An 18,086-nucleotide genomic window follows, 5' to 3' on the forward strand; every position below is an offset into this window, starting at 1 on the left:
AAAAAAAATCTACGATACTCTTAAGAAAGATGAATTTCTAACGATCAGTATTGGTGTTAAGAAAAGCAAACTGAAGTTCTTAAAATAATGGAAACCAAGGAATATGTAAGGATCATTGAAGCTCAGACAATTTTATAGAATATTGTCTTCATATTTTATTTAATACTGTTTATTTATTTTGTTCATAACTTTTTGTTACTTTATGAGTAATTTGTTATTCTAATATCTTGAAATAATCCCAGCTCTCTTATGGTATGTGACTACATACCTAATATAGAAATATTCTTGCAGATTGGGAGAGGGCGGGGAGGATTGGGTGGGGGGGACAGGGGGAGAAGGGGAAGGGATGGAAAGGGGAAATAAAGGAGGAGGCTACAATGCTTGATAAGAAATGTACTCATTATCTTGCCCATGTAATTGTAACCCCTCTGTACAGTATTTTCACAATAAAAAAAACAAATATTCTTGCAGATTAACAAGTCTAACATAGAAAGATTCTCATAGTATACTTTTTCATCAGCTGAGTCTAAGTACACTATAATCTGTATCAATAAACATTGATCTTTGATAATTGTAGAAACTTAAAATGTACATAGAAATTCTCTTGGCTAAATGGTTTTCTAATAATTTAGGATATGTAAGACTTGAATCACTCACAATGGTTGTCCATGTGCTAGGCACAGATAGAGATTGAGATGAGCTTCATTCTGCACTTAGAATGCTTCCATGAGTAATGATGATGTGATAAAAAGAATGCATGGTAACAGCTCTAAGAAGTGAGGAGTTGAGGCAGCCTACTTGCTCATGAGTACAGTGTGTACAAGTAGATGAGATATCTAATATATACAACTTACTAGACAACTACATTTGTTTTTAGGTTCAATGGTAAATGGATGGGGCTCTGCATCTGATGAGGACCGTAACTTTTCTAGTCATAGATCTAGCGTAGGTAGCTCCTCAGATGGTTCCATCTTTGCCAGCGGCAGCTTTGCACAAGCACTGGTGGCAGCAGCAGATAAGGCTGGTTTTAGGCTGGATGGAACCAGCCTTACAAGAACAGGTTGGTAGCCTCCAAGCAAACACTCTTTGCATGAGAGAATCTTGTGCTCTGGACACTCACTTTTAATCCTCCTCTTCTCTCTCCCCAGTGAGTCTACCTTCAGGGATTTCTTTAATATGCATGAATGTAGTTTGGATGTTCTGTTATCAGAACTCTACCTTTGGCACAGCTAAAACCACTTACCAACTTTTATCTTTCTATCCCTTTCTGTGTGTGGCTTTACGGGTTGATTGGAATATGCTAATACACTTGTGTATATATATATATTTATATTTATATATACATGTATTACATGAAAGCCACTTGTGTATATATATTTATATTTATATTTATATATACATGTATTACATGAAAGCCACTAGTGAGATTGCTATTAAATTTTCAGTGACTTATACTTTGCAAAATCCTCACACAATCAATAGTGATTAAGATGGTTCAGCTTTCATCTCCATTACTTTTCTTTGCCCCAGTCCTTTCTGCAAGTGCTTTTTCTGGGAAAGATTCCTCAGCATGGGGTGAGGGGGTCTAAGGCTGTTGATCTAACTGTTCAAATGGCTGATGATCTGGTTAATGGTTTGGCTAATATTTTAATACAGTAATTTATTATTTGTTTGAAAGGATGCTAATTAAAGATACACTTACTGCATTTGCAAGGTTGAATAAAATGCTGAATACATGTATATTATACCTTAGAGTAATTTAATTTTTTATTTCTTGGAGTAATAAGTAGTAATGTAAAAGGTGAATTATGTCATTTCTTCATGTGCTTCTCATTTCACAATAGAGAACCACAAAATTAACTCTAACAATGAATCCCTGATTTCTAAACCACTTGTTTTCCTAAAATGATAGCTTTGGCATGGTGCATGTTGTTATATTTCTATTGTGATTCTTATATCCACCTGTGAGTAAATAATCTAAAAACAAAACCACAGTTCCTTACAGAACAAAATAATAAAATACTGAATGCATTTAAAAACTAGAATAATGTTCAAATCGTAAAGAGTAATGATTTTGACCCTTTGCTAAACTCTCAGTTTATGAAAATGAGTGTTGGAAATTGTCTTTGAAATATAACATCTATATTTCTTGCATTAGCTATCTTAAAATAAAAAAAATTCTCAAGCATTGCAGAGGTTTATTTTTATATAGCATCCAAGCTAAAATATGTTGTAATATAACTGTTATTTGAATTTTCTTGCTTTATAAAGCATAAGTCAGAAACTGTATGTTGCCTGAGTGCTTTTTTGTGGCATCATCTATAAGCAGAGCAGTGAGAAAGTACAAGGAAACTAATAAATTAGAAGGCATAAGTGCATTTCTTGCATGTATGCTAATAGCTAATAAAACATTAAGCAATATCATGTCACATTGACTTAGGAAAATATAACTACATAGAAAAAATTGGTAGGAAATGAAAATATGCACAAGAGATTAAATACATGCACATAAACCAGCCACTCTTACCACAATAAACATTTTATTCCACTAATAAGTTGTTGAAATTTATTAGATAACCTTGCCCCAGAATGAATGTGTGTTTATATTCTATAGAAAGCTAGCATGTTTTAATTTTTCTATGAGAATTTGGATTCTGTTCAGATACAGATAATACTGACCAGATAATACTTCTTCCATTTTGGACTTACAAACTGATTTTTAACCTACTGTTCTACATTGATGTTGCTTAGCTTCTGACAAAAAAAAAAAAAGATGTAGAATTAATCATATGTGAAAATTAAGTAGTAAGGTCAATTTATCTGAGCAGATCTTTCATATCAGATTTCAAATGTAATTATTATCAGACTTTTTTCTGTGCTCAGAGTTTTCAAAATTCCATTGGTGAAATTTCATTAGACAAATTAAGTGTTATGCAATTCATTTCTGAAATAGTCTTATTGTTTTTGAGAAATAAATATTGCATTGATTTTTAAATACCTAAGATAGTAACACTACGATTGTCTAGATTAATAAGAATATAATCAAGGAGTACTGAGCTTTTGGTTGTGGATTTGTTTCATGTTTGTTTGAAAGAGTTTCCATGAGTGAAGTGTTCTTAACTTAAAACAAATTGACCAAGGTTTATGCAGCAAGACATATTAATTAATTAATATGGAGAAGCACCATTTAACAATTAATATGGAGAGGCACCAATAGTTAGTAACTTCATATGGCATTTCTAGGCAGCTCCCCAAATTAGTATTAGCAAGAACAGAAATATAAGACATCAGCGTATGATGATTTTCTTCACACCTCATTCCCTTTGTTTTCTTTTTAGGAAAAGCTTTGACCTCCTCTCAAAGGCCTCGACCCACCAGCCCATTTTCTACGGACAGTAACACCAGTGCAGCCCTGAATCAAAGTCAGAGACCTAGGCCCACTAAAAAACACAAGGGAGGGCGGACAGACCAACAGCCAGCATTGCCTCATCGAAGGGAAGGAATGACAGATGGTAGGTTTCTTTTCTTTTATTCTGTACCATTACATTAGGGGTTGCTATTTATTTCAATGTGTGAATTTTAGGAGTGTAGTCATTCATACTGTAAGAAAAGGTCAGTAAATGTGTTTTTCCTATTAAAATAAGATTGTAAATACTTTAGGTTTGGGGGAGCATATGGTCTCTCAATTGTGCTATTGTTGAAGAATACAGATCTAGGGAACAATTTTAGAAAAAAATTATATATAAACCATATATATGTGTGTGTATATGTATGTGTGTGTGTGTGTGTGTGTGTGTGTGTGTGTGTGTGTGTGTGTGTGTGGATGGTTTATTTCCAGTACCTCTTTATTGACACTTGGGCAGTGGCTGATTTTCTCTCTGAACCATAGTTTGTTCTTCTATGTCAATTCTTTTATCTCTAGCATCTAGTCTTTGAGTATATATTTAAACGATGATAAATGATATTAAGCAAAGCAAGCCAGGCCCAAAGAAACAAGCTCCATGGTTTTCCTCATTTGTAATAACTAGAATATGTCTAAGATATTCTTAGCAGTGGATCACAAACAGCTCAATAGCTATGAGCATATGACCATATAAAATAATTCTTATCTAAATGAACTCCACAAAATGGAAACAAGAGGTTTTTGTTTTTTGGGTTTTTTATTTGTTTTTAGTGTACTGTTTGCACTTTTTTCTTTTTTCTTTCTTTGTTTTCCTCTTTGGTTTATTCCCTCTTGTCACTACTTTTTATTTCTGCACCCTTTGTCTTTTATATAAGTTTATCTGATTTGGGGAAGGGATGGGAGAAATCACAGAAACAGTGGGACAAAGGGTATGAACCAAGGCAACAGTGATACTCACTAGACACTATGTTCGAAATGAACTTTACAACATGGAGGGGAAGTTGGAGAAAATGAAAAAGAGGCTATCACTGTTCAAAAAGAAATGTACTCCTTACTTATGTAACTGTAACCCCCCTGTACATCATCATTGCAATAACATTTTTTAAAAGAACTATTCAAATTTTTTTTAAAAAATGTTGGTTTCTGGAAATATTGAAAATGTCTGTGATCAACTATGAATATTTCATTTGTCCTACAAAACCTAGTTTATTTTTAATATTTTGAACTTAATTTTATAACATTTTTTAATTTTTAAAATTATGAATGTAATATACAGAAGGGTTACAGTCATATGTTAGGTAATGAGTACATTTCTTTTTTTAACAATGTTACACCCTCCCTCATTTTCTTCCAGTTTTTCCCCCTCTCAACTCTACTTTCCTCCAAGTTGTATAGTTCATTTCCAACATAGTCTCTAGTGAGTATCACTGCTGAATTGGCTCACCCTTTGTCCTGCAGTTTCTGTACTTCCCCTTCCCCTCCCCAGGTCAGATAAACTTATGTACAACAGAAATCAAAAACAGTGCTGGGAGCCAGTGGCTCACACCTGTAATCCTACCTCTTCAAGAGGTTGAGATCTGAAGATCACAGTTTAAAGCCAGCCCGGGCAGAAGTGAAACTCTTATTAATCTCCAATAAACCACCAGAAAACCGGAAGTGGTTCAAGTGGTAGAGCACTAGCTTGAGCTGAAAAGCTGAGGGACAGCGTCCAGGCCCAAAGTTCAAGCCCCATGACCAACAAAAAAAAAAAGAAAGAAAGAAAAAGAAAAAAAGAAAGAAAGAAATCTAAAACAGCGACAAAAGGGAATAAGCAAAAGAAAAAAAGAGGAAAAAATCCAACAAACAGTACAATAAATAATCCTCTTGTTTCCATTTCAAGTATGAATAGCATACTTATCCTGAAACTTTAGTCCAAGATTATGTACATTTTTTCAATGCCTATATAAGTCCCAACTGTAAATTTCTTCTACCTTTTCAGGACTATTTTATCTCCTTTAAGCACATAAACTTCTTCCTGATTGTTCTGTTAAATGTCCAAAGGCTAATGAATATAGCCAAGCTGAATGTTAGAATCATTTAGTGTCTTGAAATATATTCAGAAGATTCTGATTTAGGTGTTTTGAGGTGAAACTCAGTTGTGGGTAATTTAGTTGCTCTTGGGTGAAACTCAGTTATGGGTAACTGTAATGCATATTCCAGCTTAGGAAAGCTCTGAATTTGTCCTGAGCCATCAGACGTAGAAGTCTAGAAGTGCAGAATAGAGTAAAGCTTACTTGGAAAAGAAGAAAATCTCTGTCTTTTCTTTCTTTTCTTTTCTTTGGTCGGCAGTTAAACATGTTTGTTCCAAAAGTTTTCAGGTTTACTGATGTTTCGTACTTACTTTGTTTCCTTTTGGAAGTGTTTTTACAGAATATGAAGGTTATGGGTTCAATTTTTCATTTTCTATAAATGAATGTCCCATGGAGAACAATTATTCTGCCCGCTATGTTTCTTCCTTAGATGTACTGAAAATTAATTGTGCACACAAGGCAATTTACAGTGTACTTATTATCACTAAAAAATAGAATTGCCTTTCCCTGATACAGAAATACTGATATAATAATTAACCATTATTACTGCTCTAATATAGTGACAAGAAAACAATTAGCTATGTATTTCTTTTGTTTTTTTCCAGAAATATCTGAAAGCCATGACTAGTATTGGTGGCTATAACACCTAAACTAACAAAATAAGGACTCTTTTATTGTAATATTTTTTGTAAGTCTTTCCCCTATGTCCACATCAAGCAAATACACCCCCTTGTTGATAGCTTATTAATATGCTTCTCTTTCTAAAAATCAAATTGGACCCTAGATTTTCAAACATGCCAGCATTTAATGATTATATATTTTGTGTTATTAATAAATGCATTATACAAGTAGTGATATGGTGAAGAAAATTCAGATCAGATTTCTTCCCAAGTGTTTGATCCACAGATATTTTAATAATGACATAAAGGCAGTTATTTTGTATAATACTCCACAAAATATCCTCAAGAAGAGCATTTTACAGCAGTGCTATTATTCCATATTGGGATTAATTTTGTAGCATCTTCATGTAAAATAAAATGTTCTTAGTAACATTGTTACTGAGTAACATTTACCACATTAGACCACTTCACACTAATACTTTTACATTATTTTACAATAATGTTTTATGATTGTATTAATTAGGGTAATTATTGCTAGATGCTTTACCAAACAATCTCTAACCTTCAGTATCTTTGTATAATAAAACTTACTTTGTCAGGGTCATAATCTCTCAAGGTGAGGCAGCTTGTTCTCTAGTAAGGATTTAAGACTCTTTAGTTGAGGATACCATGATTTTCAAGATTTTACCTTTGTGGTTTCTGAGTAATGAGAAGACAAATGATCATTGGAGGTTCTAATAGCCAGTGATCATGTACCCTCTCACTTAGCATTGGTAGAGCTCTGATTGATGCTGTTAAACTTCTGAGGCAGGAAAACAATCTGTTTCCAGGAATAAAAATGAGGAAGAGTGTACACAGTGAGAATTCACCCTCTATCTCAAAGAGCATTCGATATTCATACGTAGTTAAGGAAGTATTTCTGTTTTTTCCCTTTTTTTTTTTGTTAATTGTGGGGCTTGAACCCTCAGGGCCTGGATGCTATCCCTGAGCTTTTCACTCAAGGCTAGCACTCTACCACATTGAGCCACAGTTCCACTTTGGAAGTACGTTTTTTTTCTTATCCTAAGCAGGTATTGCTTCATGTAAATCTATCCGTTTGTATAAAAGGTGTCAGAACTTATTATGTAGCCAATACACTGAAAAACGTTGTGCAAAAGAAGGTAGATCCCAGATTGAATGAGATGGTGCATTCTATAATTCCAGCTACTTAGGAGATGGAGAAAATTGCCATTTAAGCCAGCAAAAGAAAAAAGGTGGAAAGATCCCCTCTCAACAAAGAATATTTGTATAAGATTCAACAGTGCCACATGGTTCAGGCAGAAAAGTATTATTGGCAGAGAACAAACTGTTGGCATACTTGAGATGGAGGTGTGCAGAGACAGAGGGGGAGGAAATAGCAAGAGTAGTGGACTCCTGTAGAGACTGATTATATAGGGAAAGGTGGGAGGTGGGACCACAGCAGATATGGAAGTGATCTCATAGCCTGGGGAACTTCTGTCTGTCTGAGGTTCAGAAAATGACCTCAGCAAATGAGGAAGCGACTTCTGAGCCTGGGATCTTTTGCTGATTCAAAGTCAGGTGATTAGGTGATTGACAGGGGATTACTGGTTTCAGGCAGGTGAATAGGAAGTAAGGAGGGGCTGTTCTCCCCGGCAGACCTAACAATCTGTAAATGCTGATGTCTTCTGAGAGGATGGAAGAGAAATATTATGATCAGAGGCCAGCTTTGATGTGGATTTCTACATAATCCTAGGTGGAGAATAAGCTAAAGCAAAACGGACTGTGGTTGTGGATCAAGTGGTAGACCACTTACCTAGAAAGCATTCCTGAGTTGAAACCTATGGAATAAATAGAGCAATAAAACCAGAGAGAGAGAGAGAGAGAGAGAGAGAGAGAGAGAGAGAGAGAGAGAGAGAGAGAGAGAGAGAGAGGAGAGAGACAGAGAGAGCAAGAGAGAGAGAGAGAGAGAGAGAGGCAGATATAGACAGATTAATTCAGGTCCTTACCCATCAGAGTTTTCTTTAGAACACCTCCTTCCATCCTGTTCTTTCTTGCCCTAGTTCATAATATTTTCTTCAGAGAAAGGACTCTTCCTTAGCTATACCACATGTTAAATCTGAAATTTGAGGAAACAAGTATTAATTAACTTCTTTTCATATATATATATATATATATATATATATATATATATATATATTTAGCACATACTATGGAAAACAAGCACAATAGAAACCAAGTAGATGATATTCTTCTGCAGCTTTTATTGTGGGAGGAAAAAGAGATGAAGTTATCAAGATATATATGTAAAATAGTTACCATTGCCCTGGATTAAAAACAGACATAAAGGAAGTTGAGAAGCATATGGGTAAGGAGAATGTATGTTTAATAACGGTTTTAGAGAAAGCTTAACTAGCAAGGTAACATTTGAGAAAAGAGTAGGATAACATTAGAAGAAAACTTATACCCAAGGAAAAACATTATAGGAAATGAGAGCAGCAAGAAACATTCTCCACTTAGTTGATGAAAAGGATTTGGAATGATGTGACTGGAACAAACAGAAACAAATAAAACATGATGTCAGGCAAGCAAAAAGGGTCAATGTTATAGGACTTTTAATCTACCTTGATGACACTGACTTTGACAGTATTTTGAGTAGGAAACCTCTGGATGTGTATGTATGTGTGCAATGGTATGCATTTAAGACACAGGAGTGGTGTGATCTCATTTATGTTGAAAGCTCCCTCTAGCTTTTGTGTTTCAGTACACTAATAGGAGCAAAGGAATAAAAATGGAGATCATAGAATAGTAGAAAGAATTGACAATGGTGGTTCTTATGAAGAAGGGATTAGTAGAAGCAGGAAGAAAATACGTATTCTAGAGGTGAAGCTGTCAGGGCTAATGAGAGTAATGTAGGTTATTAAGCAACCTCAAGGTTATGTCATAGTTTTGGTGAACTTCTGAATGGGATTGCTACTAACTGAGAAGAGAAACAGTAGTGGTAGGAGAAGCATATTTTACACAGAATAACCTAGGGCTTAGTTTTGATATGAGGAAAATTTGAGAGCCTTTCCAACCACCCAAATGGAACTGCCCAGTAGACATTTGGCTCTACAGAGTCCATAGAAGGAAAGATCCAAGCTAGAGATACTTGAGTTCTTTATGGCTCTATATTCTTCTCTAAAATATGTAGGATAATACTATCGCGTATCTCATGGGATATGTCCCATAAGGTTAATCCTCAGTAGTAAGCTAATAAGATACTCTTTGGTGAATGGACTTGCTCAAAATGAAATCACCATGGAATTGAATAACAAATTTAATTTAAGTGAATGTATTTGATTACCTGCTTTTATTTTTTTCCACAATCATTTGTAATTCCATCTCTCTTTCCAATTTGTTTATTTCAATGTGCATGCAATGTCCTTTCCTCTTAGAAGTTAAACTCTCCAAGGATATTACTTAATTATGAAGCTGTATAAATTCAAGTCGAATTAAATAGTCATCAGAATTTAGCTGGCATAAGCAGATGCTGTTTGGGCCATTTTAGATATTAAGCTGTTCTGATGAAGACTACAAATCACTGGCAAGATATGTCAGTTTGGAAGCAAATATAATAGTTTTTCCTCACTGGTTATCTAGGTCCAATAATTCAGATAAAATAATTACTTTGCATTTATAATAATACACAGGGAAGGAAGCCAGTATCAAATATGAAGGAAATAACAAACTCATTGGATTATAAAAAAAAACAGATAATCTCCTTATGATATTAGCTCTTTATTTTGAGAGAAATGTTCTAACTTTATTCTACCAGACAGACACATGTTCTCTTCTTTTTCTCCTTGGTCATGGGGCTTGAACTCTGCGCCCGGGTGTTGTCCCTCGGCTCTTCAGCTCACACGGAGTGCTCTACCCCTTGAGCCATAGCACCACTTCCGGTTTTCTGGTGGTTTATCAGAGATAAGAGTCTCACAGACTTTCCTGCCCGGGCTGGCTTTGAACTGTGATCCTCAGATCTCAGCCTCCTGAGTAGCTAGGATTACAGGATTGAGCCATGGGTGCCCAGCTCCACGTTCTCTTCAATCATTAATAATTCATGATCTTAACTGAAGACATACTTAACTATAGATGCTGCTCCAGCATTGGACCACCCTACCCCATCCTGAGAGGGCACATTCAGAAGGTCACTATTACCAGTTGCATGTTGCTATCATTTTGCTCATAAGAAATTATGAAGCTTTTAAGAAAGTTCTTATAATAAGCAGCTTTGCCTTTCATTAAGGAAGCTATTTAATGCACAAAAATGTTATAATTTTCCCTTTTAATATGTAAATTGTAAATAGAATATTACTAGGAACAAGAACACAATGGTGTGGGAAATAATTGTGTATATTAATTCTATTAATGAAACAAATATATACCATATATGATAAGTAGGTCTTATAAATACATAATGTAATAGCTTTCTCTGAGGATGAATAAAGGAATTTGTAACAGCACTTTTGTAAAAAAGTATAGAGAAATTTCAAGTCTTCAATGAGCTAATCCAAAATTCATTTTTGAAGGAAATGTTATTTCATAATTGTTGAATTAAAAATATAAGGTTGATGATGTAAGGAACAAAAATGAAAAATGTAGATAATTGAATTTTTAATTTTTTTGCTTGTGATATTTTATTTATAAACATTCCTGAGATGTTATCTGTTCCACTGCATTTCAGATTTTTCTAATACACTGCTTACTGTGTAATGCCATAATACATATTCAATGTGCACACTGAACATTAGATATCACTTATTAAAATTACTACATTGGAAGATTATACTGTATTAGTTGTAACTCATTAGCTAACTCATGAAACGAATAGCCAAAATTGGTTGACATGGAAAATGTTAATTGTATTTATTAAATATTAGCTTAACCCTTTGACTGTTTCAAAATATGCCCCATACAGGGTAAAAGCAATCATTCGTTGCATATGATATGGCATGTAGCTCTTAATTTCCCAAGGGTGATATTCCTTGTGAAGATTGGCAAGAGAGCTTTGCTTCTTCCTAGGAAATTTTACTAGCACAGATGGTAGAATTTCTAGTGGTCTTATTTTTTATTATAATATTTCTATTTTGAAAAGGCAACATTAAGCAGTGGATTGAATATAAACTGTAATAAGATTCCCTTTCACCTTGAAGTTCAGCCCCAGTGTGCAATTGAAAACAATTTCCATGCTTAGCAGTTGAATAAGACCAGTCAATTTTATTTCAGTGATGATGAAATGAGAAGACAGTAGATAGATCAATAAACTGCATTTTAGATAGCCATGACTGACTTATTTTGTACAAACTTCTTATGCATGGGGATATTTGTAAGAGGGCAAGGTTCTTCTATTTTTCAGCTTGAACTAAAATCTGTATTTTTTAAATTAAATTTTAGTTCATTCTAAATATTATTCAAAATTTTTAGATCTTCCACCTCCACCAGATCCCCCACCAGGTCAGGGTTTAAGGCAACAAATAGGCCCGAACCAGCTCACTGGTAATGTGGAAAAGTCAACAGAGAGGAAAGGAAGTTCTCTAGAGAGACAACATGCATCCAACTTAGAAGACACAAAGAGCTCACTGGATTGTCCAGCTAAAACCTCCCTAGAGTGGCAGCGACAAACCCAAGAATGGATAAACTCCACAGAACGCCAAGAAGAGACACGGAAAGCCTCACACAAACCAGGTGTTGGATCAGGTGTGTTCTACACAGTCCCAAGAAAGGGTGGGCTGTTACCATTTTCCCCCTACCAGGTATTTTAAAAATAACATTGTTTAAGGGCATCTGAAATACATTTGCCTTAAATCATTAATTAAATTAGAATTTCTTCAACTAGGTTTACTATCACATATTTTAAGGATGATGCCATTAAAGATTGTTCCTAAAGTTAAGGTCTTTGAGCTTAAGAGACCTCCAAACTTCATCTACCATGCTCAGAAGACAATTTGAACTTTTATCTTCAGATTCTAATCATATTTTAAGACCACTACATTCTTCTCTTGTATCATTTTAATCCCTGTCTTCAGCCAGTTTGTTGACTGAAGTAACTTGTCATGATCAAGGGGAGTTCACTGCAGTCTAATAGATGAATTCATTAAAATTACCAGTTGCAAGCTGGGCACTGGTGGCTTACATCTGTCCTCCCAGATACTTAAGAAGCTGAGATCTGAGGAGCATTTTAAAGCCAGCCCAGGCAGAAAAGTCCATGAGACTCCTATCTTCAGTAAGCTACTCACAAAAAGCCAGAAGTGGCGCTGTGATTCAAGTGGTAAAGTGCTAGCCTTGAGTACAAAGTGGCTTCGCTGGGACAGCGCCCAGGCCCTAAGGTCAAGACCAAGGACTGGAAAAAAGAAACAATTTAAAACAATGATTAGTTGCAAGTAAATACCTATTCACAACATCCTCAGGATAGAAAAGACTGACTTGACTCAAACTTCCTTCAAATGAGTAAATATAGTTTATAGTTAACCTTGGGTAGAGAATGTTCTTGTTCTTGTAACAACCAAGCTTCTTAGAAATATCACATATAAATTTAACAATTTCTGCTTAAATATTATCTAGAGGTGGGGGATCTTGCTAGAGAAATGGGGTTTGGGGACTTTTCCCATTAGCATTTAATAAGAATCAATGCACACATGCATAGATACACACAATTTTCAAAGCTTTTCTTAGTCATTCAGATTTAATGTTATCTAGATATACTAAATCTGTCCTCTCCCCATGCTTTTTTGTTTCATCCAGAATTACATTTTGTAGTAATGTCGTATAATGTTTTGAAATATTTAATTTCTGCAGGGGCTAGAAGATGACAATTTCAATATTTGCATTTGGTAAACTATTTAGGAAAATTAAATTATGCAAGCTGTAAAAGACAAAATATGTCAACCCCATCATTACAGGAGAGAAATAGTCAATTCTCTTAGCTTTTAATTTTATTTTATGATCAGTTTAGTGAATAATAATTTAGACCTAGGAATAAAATAGAGGGTAACTGAAGAAGGAGGTGGGATATATAACACAAAATGCAGGAAAGAAGCGAAGGAAGGAGCTAAGGAAGGGAGGAGGGAAGGAGAGAGGGAGGGAAGAAATCAGGGAAGAAAAGGGAATCAAAATGAGAGAATGAAGTCTTTAAGTATTATTTGTAGTATATGTCAGGAGCCATTTGTAGAGATGGCAAGGCATTATATAAATAGAACATTAGCCATATCCATTAATATGTTTATCTTAATGAAGCACATCACCTTTCAAATAGCAAGTTTCCATCTTTCAAAAATTGCAAATTGGGGCTGGGAAGGTGGCTCAGTAGTAGAGTGCTTGCCTTGCATGCATGAGGCTCTGGGTTTGATTCCTTAGCACCACATAAGCAGAAAAAGCCAGAAGTGGCGCTGTGGATCTAGTGGTAGAGTACTAGCCTTGAGCTAAAGAACTGAGGGACAGCACCCAGGCCCAGAGTTCAGGACCCACAAAGGACCAAAAGAAAAAAAAAATCAGAATTTAAGAAGTTTATTTAAGTAACTAATATGTAGTCCTTTCTCTAAATTAATCATGAAAACATTGTATCATTTAAACTGAAACAAAATCATGTATGTGTGTTTTTCTATCTTAATGGGAAAATTAAATTGAAGACTCACTGGACTCTAGAAATGGTTCTCAGATATGTTTTGGGCTAAGCAAACTATGGTTCATTGTATACAAGCTCTCTTTTATAATGAGCTTAAATATGGCAATTAATATGTTCTATACTTACCCCAACATCTCTTTTAATTAAATACCACATTAAATTTTCTTATATGAAATGTTGCTTGCACATGGAAATTCTTTTCATATCCAGGTCTGATAAAATGTACTAATTTTAATGTTTCTGAAGAATGAAATAATAAAAGGGTCTGTTCTGAGCTTAATGTTTAAAGAATTCAGTTTGTGTTTTGCCACGATGTTACAGTTTAACTTAATCCTTTATGTTTTTTTTTTCTTTTTTAGAGGAGGCATTGGTGCCCTACAGCAAGCCTAGCTTCCCATCTCCAGGAGGCCACAGTTCATCTGGAACATCTTCTTCTAAAGGTTCCACTGGACCCCGAAAACCTGAAGTGTTGAGGGGTGGCCACCAGCGCAACGCCAGCGACATTCTTGACATAGGATATATGGGCTCAAACAGTCAAGGACAGTTTACAGGTGAATTATGTAAGTGTGTTAGGTCACTTAAAGGATTATCAGAACATCACTGATTCAGAAAGGCTATTCAGTTGAATACAGTGAAATATTGTATTTCTTTGGAATAATGGAACATTTGCTCTGCTGAGGCAACAAAACAAATAGTCCTTTGTGAAAACTTGCACCTAACTTACACAACTGCTTTCTAGAATAGTCATTGACTAATACTGCCTTGCTGCCACAACTTGACTTAGGCTGCATGAATTGTTTTCATATGGGTAGCCTACATTTGTCTTAGTCTTAGATTAAATATCTAGTCATTTCCTTGCTTTTGCTCTCTTTAACTAAAGTACAGTAAAGAAACACATCACATCTGTATTTGCCTCTAGGTGGTGTTGTTTTTGATTGTTTCAGTTGTGAGGTTAAATTTGTGTGAATGTGTACTAGTCCTGGGGCTTGAACACAGGGCCTGGGTTAGCACTTTTTGCTCAAGGCTGGTAGTCTATCACTTAGGCCATACCTCCACTCTGACTTTCCTTTGGTTAATTGGAGATAATAGTATCTCAGATTTGTCTGGCCTGGCTGGGATTTAACCCTGATACACAGATCTCAGCCTGCTGAGTAACTAGAATTACAGGCATGGTTTACTGGTCCCTAGCTAGGATTGAATTTTGACCTAGGACATACTAGACAAATATTGGATCAGTGAACTAAAGCCCCTACTTTTCTGGTAGCTTTAAAGAACTCTGGCAGAAATCCCTCTTGCTCTAGTTGCTCATTTATTTTTAAAATCTGAGAGTCAACTTTGAAAAGTTGATCTTTGATTTTAGTTGCTTTCCAATATGTTGATTGCAAATGACATATTTTATATACAATCATTCCATAATGATACATCATATTAATAAATTCATTTTTGAGTTGATTCCTAACCTTGGTATTGAGTATAACATATATTTTCTAAATATAGAATATTAGGTAATGAAGAAAGATGGGAAGTGTGAAACAAATCAGAATAAAGAAATTGAATCTTAGTTTAATTCTACCTGGAATATACTTATTCTCTATAATTATGGTCATGCTACAATTATGCTACATCATGATCACTTAATATATATGGCAGCTTCTTTGTATCCAGCTTAAGAACACTGGTGAGAGTATAGCCCCAGGTTCTAATGTTCACAACCTCTGCATTGATTATATACTGTGAGACAGTAATCTGCTCCCTCTTTTTAAACGGTAGAGCTAGGATTGATATCACAGACACTCAGAGCATTTTAATAAAAGACATAAAGAGAAAATATCCTTTAAATTATACAATTCTTTATGAGTCTGAATTATTAATGCCTATTACTAGCCTGGTTGGTATTAAGATTATTGTATAATTGTTAGTTTGATTCATGTGTTTTTAGATTTTTTTTCTCTAACTTTTGTTCTGAAATATTTGTAGATTCATGAAGAACACAAGGAATAGATCTAGTCTCTGACTTCAAATGTGCTTCTTTTTCTTTCTCTGTCACCTTTAAGTGAAATTATGCAAAATTTATCTGATGACTTTATGTTCATTTGCTATCTGACTGCTTTGAATTTGGTGAATATAAGCTCTAATTCTGATTTTTCCTATTTTATGCTTTTTAGAGTAACTGAGAGGAGACATTCAAAGCTGCTCTGAAGGACCATCAGGTCTGAACTCATGGAAGTGATGACAGTACACAGTGCAATGAACAATTTCTTTTATTTATGTACTAAGAGAACTGTAAATGCAATGTAAAGATACACAGCCACACATATCCCACAGATATTTGACTTGTGTTCTTCTCCTAAGTACACCACCCACCTTAACTCTTTCTTGTCAGGAGTATATCAAAAAGAAAGAAAAGAAAACTCGCTCTCCAGGATGAAAAGGATTTCCTCTGTATATAATTTCTTTTGTGCATTGCTATGCAAGCTCACTCTTTTTAGCTCTGTTCATATTATTGTCTGTTCTTATTGGTCTCTTGTACTATATGTGAATTAATAGGCTGTGGTGCCATATATTAACTTTTAATTGTGTAACTTTTTTGTTAAAATTTTGCACTGCAATTTTATTTGGTGATAAGCACAAATCTCTACTCCTCATGACATGAAGAAAAGATTGAATGTGAAGGGAGTTTCTGTACTGTAACCTAGGTTGGATGATGCTGGTGTAACCAATCATGTTAGATGGGTTTTGGTTGGGATTTAGAATAGGAAAATGCCAAGGAATGATAGTGTTGGCAAAGTGTGCTTGGAACACCAGGAAATGAGTCAAGTTGAAAACCAGAAAGATGGTTAAAAGTTGATAAAAATCAGGGGTCAAGAGAAGAAAATTTAAGTCTTTCAACTAAATATGCATTGAAATATGCAGGTAGCAAATGATGTACTAAACTTGCTTTTAAAAAAGATATTTAAATTTTATTTAGAAGCAACTTCACCCGTCATTGTAATTGACCCATCAGACAATTACAAGCAAATGGAAATTAAGGTGTTTCACAAGAGCTGTATTTATATTACAATTTTTTAAAAGAGCATTTTCTGAATTACCATAATTAATCTTTCCAACTCATTAAGTCAGAATATAACATGAAGTTCCCCCAAGGAAACAAATAAAATGAACTCTAGAGCATCTAGCAAATAGATAAAGAAGCAATTTATTATCAGGACATTCTCGAGCTGCTTTCAAATACGAACTCTATTGTAATGTCTCATTTCATCTTTCTAATACATGTGCAGTACATACTGGATGATAGAATGGCATCACACAAATTCAAACACTTTTAAAAACAATGCAGACTAAGTACAGTTCTGCATTGCCCCCTTGATTCAGAAGTGAAGTTGGTGCCACTGAATAGCCAAATCATCAATGTTTAGAAGCAGTGCTCAGAGTATATTCAGTTCACAGTAAGTAGATTATTAAAGACAAATAGTACTTTATGGTACATCCTCAGAAATTGGCTACCCAAATCTGTTTGACCCATCTTGACTTGAGTAAATTGAAAAGAAAAAAAAAAGGAGAAAAATGCATGTTTATACACTTTTTAAATAAAACCAAATCTTGTAAGTGGACATTAATTAACAGTGTCCTGCCTCATTTGTTTTGATGACTGTAAGACGTTCCTGAAGTTCTATGATGTAGGTATGCTTAAAAGAAGCATGACTTGAAATGTGTGTCAACTATTGTACATGTATCATCAGCCATGTAGAAGATATCTTTCCTGAAATTTCCGTATGCCACATCTACCCATGTGCTACTTATACAACTTCAAGTTCTACTTCTTCATGTATTTTTAAAAATAGCTTTTCTTATCACATGTTCAGTAATTGGTATTTTGAGAAATACTCAATGTGGTAAACAGGACTAGGTTTAAAATAGGGGACCCTTTGACTAACTGTTCATATGGCTATTGGCTTAGTCAGAATGACATTGTATTGTTATAACAAATGAAAGATTTAATTCAGCAGTTTCATCCTCTTTATCTCAGGAGGCCAAATCTGTACATCAAGTCTGGAATGTAAAGTTTATTATGGGCTCCAACACCTTTTCATGCCATGTAGTTTATTTCTTTATTAAAGACTAGCACTTGGAGGCAAAGGTCTAAGCCCTTTATGAACTTCCTACTATCAGTGACTATACATTAATGCAGTTTGATTTTACTAGGACAAAGGAACTGTGAAAACTGAAATGATTCTGCAAAACATGAATGCATAATTATTTACAAGTTGTTAGTTTTATGTTTATTTATGCAATTCCCCACTGTGCCTCCTTTGCTTTAAAAATAACCCTGCTATATT

General features: G+C 34.7%; 1 protein-coding gene across 6 annotated transcripts in view; it reads left to right on the forward strand.

Annotated features, from left to right (window-relative positions):
* Positions 1-17,360, forward strand: part of Robo2 (roundabout guidance receptor 2) — a 513,941-nt gene extending 496,581 nt beyond the window's left edge. For 2 of the 6 annotated variants that reach the window (XM_042676828.1, XM_042676833.1), the window contains 5 exons: positions 878-1,060; positions 3,339-3,512; positions 11,553-11,825; positions 14,109-14,309; positions 15,915-17,360. In XM_042676828.1, coding sequence (XP_042532762.1) covers positions 878-1,060; positions 3,339-3,512; positions 11,553-11,825; positions 14,109-14,309; positions 15,915-15,916 — 833 coding nt within the window. In that variant the 3' untranslated portion in view covers positions 15,917-17,360. The remainder of the gene's footprint in view (positions 1-877; positions 1,061-3,338; positions 3,513-11,552; positions 11,826-14,108; positions 14,310-15,914) is intronic. The other 4 variants (XM_042676829.1, XM_042676832.1, XM_042676831.1 and 1 more) reach the window with 4 other exon arrangements.
* Positions 17,361-18,086: the final 726 nt, after the last annotated feature.

This window comes from Dipodomys spectabilis, unplaced genomic scaffold (assembly GCF_019054845.1).
Source record: "Dipodomys spectabilis isolate Male_0828 unplaced genomic scaffold, ASM1905484v1 ptg000032l, whole genome shotgun sequence".
Taxonomy (NCBI): domain Eukaryota; kingdom Metazoa; phylum Chordata; class Mammalia; order Rodentia; family Heteromyidae; genus Dipodomys; species Dipodomys spectabilis.